This window comes from Lampetra fluviatilis, chromosome 16, assembly GCF_964198595.1.
Source record: "Lampetra fluviatilis chromosome 16, kcLamFluv1.1, whole genome shotgun sequence".
NCBI classification, from domain to species: domain Eukaryota; kingdom Metazoa; phylum Chordata; class Hyperoartia; order Petromyzontiformes; family Petromyzontidae; genus Lampetra; species Lampetra fluviatilis.
In genome coordinates, this window is record NC_136290.1 from 11190416 (window position 1) to 11201248 (window position 10833).

Consider the following 10833-nt stretch of genomic DNA (forward strand, 5'->3'; position numbering starts at 1 on the left):
GCACAACACTGCTGAAACGGAATCGTTATCCTGGAGGAATCCGATGAGCTATGAAGCTCTTTTTGACCAGTCTACCGAGATTCCAGGTTCAAAGTTGGCCTCAACTAAACCGGATGATCAGTAGTGTGCTCGATTTTCTGTCTAATAGCATAATTGCGCTACAATTGGGCAAGTGGCAAAAAAGATCGTAAAATGCTCAAGGCAATTCATAAATACAAGGTGCATGCTCATAAGACACCATACAAAAAAAACTATGGGCTAGTGGATGGGCTGCAGCTCTCCCAAAAAAGTAAAGTACAAGTTGAAGATGACAGGACAGCAAAGGAAAAAAGCTGAAAAATCTGGATAGAAAATGCTAAAACCACAACCGGAAGTTTTTGCACGTTTTTGTGAAGTACTCAACAATTAGTGGCCAAGCCTTGATACAGTCACCAAGGTGTTGGTGTGTATACATTAAAGGATTTAACAAGAGTGAAACTAAACGCACATCAATAAATGGGACCTGGAATTCTCAATAAAATAAAAATTTGGAACACAAGTTTATGTACCACCTAATGATATGGTCAGTATTGCAAAGTTCTTTAGAGAACAGGTTAAAAAAGTCTTATCAATTAACACGAACATTTGGACTTTATAATGCCCAAATGGAATTTACCCTATAAGCTGGATGCTCAAGGACAGAGGCAAAATATTACAAACTGAAAATATCTGCCAAGATCTGGTATGACAGCAGCTTTCTCTACTTAAACTATAGGTTTACTCAGGGCAGATTTTCAATTGGTTTTAACAATATTTTTAAATTTCCAAGATATTTGAGTGCTGTACAAGAGCCATTGCACTGTTATAAGTGCCACACAGAGGAACCACAATTTTCTTCAGTTTATTAAAGCTGTAGCACTCCGCAGAACAGCAACGAACAGTTTCATTTTATATATCAGCATCTACCAACTATAATTTCATCAAATACAGGAGCACATTTTTGCGTGAGCTTTTATTGAAAATACTAATCCAGAAAATGAAAAAAATCAAATACACCACCAACAAGCAGTTATCATTGCACTGACAAAACAAAGTAAAAACAAAACCTAGCCAATTGGAACATGTACATTTCCTTATGAAGTCATTTTAAAAAGACATCTAACTTACCTGTACCTCTATGTAGTGGAGTAAAACAATATGCATTACTCTTGAACATAACAAGCACTTCAGAATTATTGGCACACTCATGACATTAAGGTATAACCATCACAAATGTGAACATTGTTTGGAATCTCACTTGCTATATTGCTCTCGACGATGTCATTCTAGTAATTTTCGGTCATGAACTTATCCACCTGCTGGTAGCCATCCTGCGATGCCTCAGTGGGTGGCTCGGACTGCATGGACTCATCATTTTGCTCCGCTTCCTGAGTACTACCACCTGTGGCTGCCTGACCATTCTCCTCTTTGGCATCCTTGCCCCGCTCGCGATCGCGATCACGCCTGTGCTCCCGGTCCCGATCCCTATCGCGCCTACGCTCACGGTCGCCTCCACCTCTCTCGCGATCCCTCTCGCGGTCTCTCTCCTTGTCTTTGTCCTTATCCTTGTGACCGCGCTTCCTGTCGCGATCGCGATCTCGCTCACGATCGCGACCCTTTTCGCCACGCTCTCGCTCTCTGTCGCGATCTTTGTCGCGATCGCGCTCCCTATCGCGCTCCCTGCCTCCCTCCTCACCCACGATCTCTGCCTTGCCTTCGGTGCCTTCTGCAAAATTCTCCTTGTTGTCCGCTCCCTCGTGCGGCAAGTCTCCGGCGTGCCCTTCCTCTATGCCCACCTCGCCCTCCGGTCTCTCCTCTCGCTTCCTGTCACGGCTGCGGCTGCGCCTCTTACGATCGCGATCCTTGCTGCGCTCCTCCCGGCCCTCGCGAGCCCCGCCACTGCGGGACCTGCGTCGCCGCTCCCGATCTCTATCCCTATCCCGTTCGCCACCACGGTCGCGTGTAGCATCCCGTTCGCGGGGGGCGTCGCGCTCTCGCTCGCGTGGAGGGTCACGCTCTCGAGTGTTGCTCTTCTCGGGGCGTTCCCGCTCCCCGTCGCGCTCGCGAACCCGTTCGTGGCTCCGCTCTCTTCGTTCTCGCTCTCCGCGATCTCGTTCCCGTGTGCTGTAACAAAAAATTCAGTTGAAACCATGTACGGCTATTATTATATAGCATGTACACATTTCTTCGATGATTACGTTATAAATGAATAATCGAGGTTTTGAACTCTTTTTTTAAATATATCAAGTTCGATTACATATATAAATCAATTTCCCAGGAAAGTGAGCTCTAGAGAAACTTACATTTTTTTGAAAAACCCTGTTCTACATAGGGTCCTGTCCAGCCGAAATTGGGTTGCTGTACGTGAAGTTTGTCCCCCCCCCCACCCTGCGATTGGTGTATTGTATCAGGCTCGTATTGAGTTGCAATGAAAACATATACAAAAATATTTTTAGGTAAGCAAAAATGGTGCATTTACCCTTCTTCACTGTGGCGCATATCATCACGACCAGAGTGCTTAATATTGACATCAGAGCCTCCTCTGCGGGTTCCACCAAGCCCTCCACCTGAAGACACAATATCATCGGATCATCAAAATCACAATACTTACGTGGACATGTCACTTAAAATAAAAAAAAAATCGGATTTTAATCCCATTTGTGGACCCATTTTTTCCAGATTAAATTTAAACATTTTTGTTTTACATTAAGTTGCAGGTGTCATTCTTAATTCTCATCAACACCACTCCCCCCCCCCCCCCCAAGTTAAAGCTGATGACTGGAGTCAACATGTCACATTCCAAAATGCACTTGCTGACTAGCATCTTCACAGAAGTGCAATATGGAACATGACATGTCAACCCAAAAATGTCTTAGGATGTTATCAGACACCGGAGCCGAATGCCCAAGTATCAGCAGTTTGGTTGTAAAAACTGTAAATTCTCAAGTACAGTACTCAAGAATTTTTCCAGTTTAAAATTGCCACCATTATACGAAAAATTGGGCTGTTTTGCAGCAGCACTTTTTCTCTCACGGTTCTTTAGCACCCCTTTGTGAACTGCTTTGTTTAGTGTGAAATTACAAGTTTAGCGCACACACACTGACTTACCAAGTCTACGGGGGCGCCATCCCTTCACAGTGCGAGCTCTCTCAACATCGACCAGAACTCGTTTTCCATCGATCTTCTTGCCGTCAGCATGTTTGTACGCAGCTAAAACAAAACCATTGCCCACAAATGAGGGCATTGCAACAAATGAGCAAAAAGAACAAATGTTAACATATAATTTATATATTTTGTAATAAATCGTTGTGTTCTGACGACAGGTCTTCATGAAATTCCAGAGGACGACTGCAAGAACAAAATTAAGCAGCATGTACACGTAACGTTTAAAAACAATGTTCGGCTTCGTTCTGTAGAAAAAAGTTACGTTAGGTGCACAGAATTGCTCACATTGAGACCACACTCATGCCACATAGCCACGTAACAATGGTGGCTTCACTCACAGCACAACCACCGCAACACAAGGACAGAGTTTCCCACACTACTCTGTTGCTGGCCGAAAAGCAATTGGGGCTAAGTTTAGCAACACTTCACGTGCCAAGAAGGGGAACAAATCTCTTATTTTGCAATTGTTGCATTAAGAGATTAAGTTTTTTTGGTTTCAGTTTGCAGTGGGGAAACACTGGAAACAGACTTCCATCCACTCCGTTAGCCTAAAAACAAAATAAATGAAAGCACATTAAATACAGGAAGGCTAAACGAAGTCGATTTACCTTCGTTTACTTACAACAAACAGAGAGCCTGCAGATCCGCTATCTTGCCGAGTTCAATTTCGGGCCTTTCAACAATCTTCGGGACACGTCGAAGTTTGCCGCCACGTTCTATACCTACCCGACCTTACCTGAAAGTTGTGTTTTCAGTGTCTAGTGTTTCTAAGTAGTGTTTTTTTGCCACGTTCACTTTATAAAGTGTATTTAATTAGCCAATGCTTGTACAATATATTAAGTGTTATTTATTGCGACGTGGGGATTATGCGTGCGGGTAAAAAAAAAACTCGTGCGCTAACATGTGCGTGTTCAATTGTCATGTTTGAGGAAGTTTGTATGGACCAATGTATATTGAATGTTACAAGTGTGAGCTGTGAAGCTACGTGTTATACTATGTGCGAGAGAGTTGTGTATTATCAAGTATTGCAAACTATACTCTATGGCTGAAGACCTTATTTCACAGCATCCATAATGCACGAAACCAACCTAAATGTTGACTAACAATCCTAAATATGGCTATTTCAAATGTTACGTTAACTTTTAAACAAAAACACTAAAAAATTAAATCAAACCCTTAGCCAAACTCACGGGTCTGCAATGTTAAAATCTCGTAAGAAAACCTTTCCCAAACATTAAGGCATACAAACGTCCCAGCCCAAACTATCCAGCCAGACTATGCAAAAAATAAATATCCAGTTTAAGTTTTAAACTACTTTATACCCAAAACACTTCCATTCACAGGAAAACCATCAGCTTTATATCCTACAGTTAAGCTTTCCAACGCTATAAACTTTGTAGAGACAAAAGTTATAGCTAAAGTAAAAAGGAGACTTCCACACCCAAGGCATTAAGACACTTTTCCAACGTCTATGTTAGATCAATGATGGGTTACAAAAATGAGCCAATTGGTTGGTAAAGCGCCAATCTACACCTGCCTTTTTTAACCTTTGTGGTGGAGACAGGTCTTACCATCATACAAACCCATATACCAACCACACAACGAGATGTTAGGGGCAGCACTAGCATCAGCTGCAAGCCAGCAGTGACCATTGCCATCACAATGGTGGCTGCAGTGACAACAGAAATAACAGAAAATTAATATCTAGGTCAGGAGCCAAACATATATTTCACTAAGCATACATGAATTGGCAGATCATTACTTTTATTTTACAAGGTCTAACTACAATTACTTTATCACAAGACAATGGCATCTGATCGTACCCCACAGGGTGCGATTCGCCTCAATAACTTACCTGCGTAGAACAAGGAAACCTGCAAATAAAACAATCTGGTGGCTAGAAAATTCTACGATTGTTAAAACTGCATACTATCGTCTCAGCATATGCGAGTCATCATAATACACACATGCAAAATGGTATTGTAAATGTGCTCGATGCATCTCAACACAGGCTTCTTTGCATGCGGTACTTACAGTGCATGTCCCGCTCATGTTCATACTCAATGAAGGCATACCCTCGAGGCTTTCCAGACACCTTGTTGTAAATCATGGTGATCTGTATGGAAGACACACCTGATTAGTTCACGTTCGGTTTCTGTAAAAAGTAAACCATCATTCCTGAAGGTGGTAAAAATGTAACGATGGCTAAAATTAATCTTCTTGGTTCTTTCGGTAAAGTCACGTAGAAGGGAAATAATACAATAATAAAAATAAAACATAATAAAATATTATTTCCCTTCTACGTGACTTTACCGAAAGAACCAAGAAGATGAATCACTGCAGTCACGAAAGCTTTAAATCGAAGGCTAAAATTAACTTACCCTTCGGATGGGTCCATACACTTCAAACTCTCGCCGTAGCTTTGATTCTGAAGTGTCGTAGTTCTGCACATAGAAGACAATGTTTGTTACAATTCAGAAAAATTAAGTGTTTAATTAAAATATGTGCAACATCAAATACTATGAAAAGAAATGCATTGTTCATCGTTGCATCCACGTGTGAATGGTTAAACATGACATTACAAGTTAAATGTTTTAATGTACTTACAATGCGTGCAACAAACAGGGTCTTGAACGCATCTCCCTGGACATTTGTGTCGGTGTGAGCATCCCCTGAAATGAAATAAAAGCAACAGTTAAATTAAAATTGAATAGTTCTTTGGCATACATTTATGCAACTCATTTAATCTGCACCCGTATTATTATCCGCACGGAACCTGTCTGCAAAAACTCCTATTATCAGTGGGTGAATTTATAATCCACAGCCATTTTGCAGAACAGTCATGACAATATAGTACCATTATCTGATGATCTTATCAAGCATTTTATCAACAGTATGTAAAATAGTCTGATGCTGCCGACTCCTGTTATTTGCAAAAAATTTGGAGGTCAAACACCCACTAGTGGCTGAAAACTATTCCTCCTGTGCATGGCGCACAAAATAATTCAGCCTGGTGGAAAATTCCTAATTCCCACATCCATTGGTTGCTGGCTTGGATTTGATGACAACACATTGATGGTGAGGGAGTTGATGTAAGATGACGGCCTGATTACACCACTGATATATTCTGTTGCTGAGCGGTGTCCTATGGAGGCGCTAGAACACAATATTCTGCAGCAGTCTGCGCTCTCTATGTCAGGCTGTGCATTAGTACATGGGACGATGAATATCTTAGCCAGAAAGGCCACCACACGTAGGGGGAGCACCATCAGTCCAAGCAAGATAGATTGTGGCGTCCAAAGCTCATGATAGATTGACAATGAAAAATCTATTCAGTAGTGCAAAGACAATAGAGATAGTGGTGCTGATCAATATGAATTGCAATAGTTCCTAAAATTTATTTCTTCATTAGTTTATTGATATGCTTTCTATGTCAGCATTGTCTAATGCAACGCAAGGTACAATAACGGTTCAAATTGCCATTCCGCACGATACCTGGCGTTTTACTCTGCCTGGTTTTAGGCTCACACTTATGTTAAGGCAGACCGCGCTAAACTCCTGATATCCGTGGACAGTCTGCGAATGAATGCTTGGCCCTTGTTACCTGTCATGATTCCTGTTACCTGTGGCCATCATCAACTGGAATTAGTGGAAAATCTATCTCATTGTCTGCATTTGTCCTCATCGGCCGAGACTCTTGATATTCGCAGATAACAGGATCCATGAACAGCACCCCGCAGATCAACGTGAATAAAGGTTCTACAGTTATGTGGCCATTCAATGGCCAAATCAGTAATTGATCCATAAGTTATAATAAATGATGTCATTTATTGAAGATGGTGATAAACATTGACTTTTATGTTGAAAAACTCATGAGAAAATTAGATTACTCACATAATTTCAGCTCTTCCTCAATTTCCTGTGCCCGCTTTTCAATTTTCTCACGTCTCTAAATAATACAAACAACACGTACATTCATGTTAAATGCATATTAGATACTACCATGACAAGAAACAATGTAAAATACATGACTCAGATACTTTAGCAATAATAAATACAAGGTAATACCAAATTTAAATAAAATTAGTGCAGTTGTATCCGTAATTATATATATCACGACACGGACAGCAACAAATATAAAGTACGTGCCTTCCTCTCCATACGCTCTTCTTTCGTCTCGGCTCTGGTTGGGGGTGGTGCATCTTTTGGATCCTGCACAGAATGGATGAAACACATCTTTAAGTTTAGTTTGCTCACACGCACAAAGCTCGCAGGATTGCAAAAACGAACCGAATACACTTTATTTAGAGAAGTCGTTTGATACTCCTTTTAAGAGTTTGGTGCAATAAACATGGCTATGAAATCACTTTCAGAGCTACCTCAACCACACCAAATCCTTTTTCCTAATCATGATACATTGCCAATCCATGCCTAGATGGCGGCCTTCATACTCTCTCGCCATCCCTCAGTCCAGCTATGCCAAAATCCTTCTCGACCCTGTAAATGAATTAATTACTCGATCTGCAAAATGGCTGTTTTCAAGGGCATATGCTCGTCTGCCATTCCTTCAGTCTTCTCGATCTGCACACAATCCACTAGTAATGTTTCCCGCCCAAATTAACTTTTTAAAATGTCGAATATGACATATCCAAATTGTGTTTGTTCCATGACCTGTGTTCCTCTTTCAAAAACATTCCAAGCGTTAATCAATTCACGTTCTACGTGCACTTCTCATTTTGTTGCATTTTGAGTGTCCATGAGTCCCACCTCACACCTGATAAAAATGTCCGACTACTTTCTAGTCAATGCTCTTCTCCTTAAATGTAAAATCTACACCAATAGTAACGAGAAATGTTGCTATCACCCGCTGGACGGTAATGTTTTGATCGTTTTCCATGCTACCATCAAAATGTTTTTTTAAACAAGTCTTTGGAGATAAGGGAGCCAATATTAACGATCCCCCGTTTTGAAAAAAGCACACTTTAACTGAATGCAATTTATTCAATGCAATCGCTTAACAAAAAATACCCTGGAGTCCATTATCTTGCACCACTAGCCATTTACCAGCGCTTTAAGGCTCAAGCAGCAAGAAGCCATGTCACTAATTATGAAGCTATTCATCCAAAAGCCCTGCGCAGTCATGACTTTTATTTGAGGGTAATGAATCTGACTTTTTTTCCAGACCAGCTTCACGTCGCCTTAAGACCAGGGCTTAATTTTTCATTGAATTTTCCAGCGCAGAGGCCCCAGGAATCAGACTCTCAGGAAGGTCCTGCATTAGCACATTGACATTATCATGAAGAGCTCTGCTGGGTCTCAAAACTCCTTAGGAGGGTACTGTATCGGGAGTTTTGGCCAGTTCTTAATTAATGGCAGAAACATCACCATGGTTTAAAGGGGGCGTACACAACACCACTCCAAACACTACTGAACATCACGTGCAAAACAGGGTTAGGCATAGTTGGTATTTTGGGACTGCCTGTAAATACCAGGTGTTGTAGGTTTGGGCTGAAATGCACCCACGAGCTGGCAGTATAATGAATTATAAGATGAATCGGTGTGCAACTTTGAGTGCAACCCTCTGTGTGGATAGTTTACTCCAGTTTCCTCCCATATGCAAGGCGCTAATTAATGGAATGACCAAATATTACCCCCCCTGAAAAAGCGTTTGCATGTAGAACTCATTTTGCACTGTACTAATTGGAGGTGCAAAAGTGAGTGGAGACCAAGTGAGGCTTTCCTGGGAACGAACCATTTTATTCCAATTCAGAACTACCTCCATAAAAGGTATTTAAGCCCTATTGAGGTTTTCCTGAGTAATGGAATGATTTGATTGAACTAACTCATAACATCTTAAAAACAGAGTATTTGGGCTGTCCTTGGCCAATGGTACATCTCAATTCAGGCCCTTCTAGAGTCTTGACACGGGGGCTTTCGTGCTAAAAGCGCAATCACCAACTTGGTTAATGAAATACGTCAGCAACGTCTTGGCAAAACAATTCTGCACATGTACCCCCATGGCCGTGGCTGTAAACACACGATAAATATAATATAGGGAGCAACGTGATCGCCGTATGGCATATTTGTTGACAACCATCATAGCCTTTATTTATCCTGTTTTATCTACCCAATGCTACATGAAGACTTACAAGCAGGCTTGTCGCCATCTGTAGACGGTCTTGCGATACAACAATCCATGAAGCAGACGAAGGGTAATCATAATTCCAAACAGCAGCATTGTTGGCCGAAATAAGAATATCGCTGCTGCAATCCATTATGAATTATATTTGTAACTTTACTTTAGATCTGGCGTTTAAGATGTAGCAGAACATGTCTGTACAACACACAGGACAACTCCTCGATGCATTCGTGGAGTAACTGCGTAGTTCTGCATAAAGTTGATGTTTCGCTACCTCCACGTGCTGGGTTGGGGAGCTTCTTGACAAACTCCACTGCCGACTCTGCCATGCACGACTTTTTTTTTTTATAGGCGAAGCACAAATCGCTGTACATTGTTGTACCGTATTATACTGTGTGTGCTGTAGTTAGTAGCCAACGTTGGAGTGCGTCTTAACCTGCGGTAGGTGCGCACGCGAGAAACCAGCTTGATTTTAAGAGCAAAGTTTCCCCCCCGCCCCCCGAGCACAAAGCCCAACCCATAACAAGCGGCCTACGACGACGGCCATCACAACGCAAATTGTAGCGTTGCGATGGCCATCACACGGGGCACACGCTAGGAAAAGTGCGTTTTACTTTCAACACCCTCTCCACACCGCTTACAATCCGCAAAACACACACGACAAGCACGGCATCATCGCTGCTGGCCTAAGCTAGGCGGGAACTGTGGGGTGAAGAGCCCTCAAACTCCACGTGGGCCACAAAAAACAACTTCCACCATGGCCTACCCATTGAATGAAATGGAGACGAAAAAAAACCACGTGAGCTCGGGACTCACGACGAAATGAGCTCGCACGGCTATGAACGGTTCTCGTCGTAGAGTTTGTTTGTTTCGTTACCTCGAAGAGATGCACGTAGACCGCGATGCCCGAGTAGGGCTGCCTGTGCACCTTCTCGTGCGGGAGCTTGGCCAGTGGCGGCAGGAACGGCACGGGATCGCGGGGCGCGAAGAGCGCGAGCAGGTTCGGAGGGAGGTACTGCGTCATGGTTGCCCTCTCCAAGACGACGTTGTCGTTGTTGTTCTAGTTGTTAAATGATGTAGGGGGAAAGGAGGAAGAAATGGGGGTTTCTAAAGGAATATCGCGCAACGAGCCAAAGGCTTCGCCTTCACGAGCCACCGCCACTCCAAAATGGCCGTGCGGGCGGACGTGGTAGCGCGGATGGATACACCGGCGTTGTCTTAGATTGTGTCCGAACGAGAAGCAAAAAGGTGAAATCACGACACAGGCGTCGAGCGGGTCTCGGTCGACGACGGCCGTGTTTGCAAATATGCCCCCCGTGAAGATATCGGTTCGTACGACGCGGAGAAGTCTACGGGACTACTTTTTCACCGCGCGCTGTTAACAGCCTCTTCACGCCCGGATCCGGAAGCGTGTTTATGCAAATTACTTAATTTAGGTTTCTTGGGTTTCTAAAGAGGCCTCATTGAGTCCCATTGTGCATTGTAATCATGATTACAGATTATAATGTGTA

General features: G+C 42.7%; 1 protein-coding gene across 1 annotated transcript; it reads right to left on the bottom strand.

Annotated features, from left to right (window-relative positions):
* Positions 1 to 864: 864 nt before the first annotated feature.
* SNRNP70 (small nuclear ribonucleoprotein U1 subunit 70) lies at positions 865 to 10513 on the bottom strand. The gene is made up of 9 exons (XM_078863706.1): positions 10200 to 10513; positions 7333 to 7395; positions 7078 to 7132; positions 5791 to 5855; positions 5565 to 5627; positions 5218 to 5299; positions 3127 to 3228; positions 2498 to 2585; positions 865 to 2142 (listed from the first exon to the last, which is right to left on the bottom strand). Exons 1-9 carry the CDS (start codon positions 10344 to 10346, stop codon positions 1305 to 1307), a joined length of 1503 nt encoding a protein of 500 aa, XP_078719832.1. The 5' UTR covers positions 10347 to 10513; the 3' UTR covers positions 865 to 1304.
* Between the last annotated feature and the right edge of the window lie 320 nt (positions 10514 to 10833).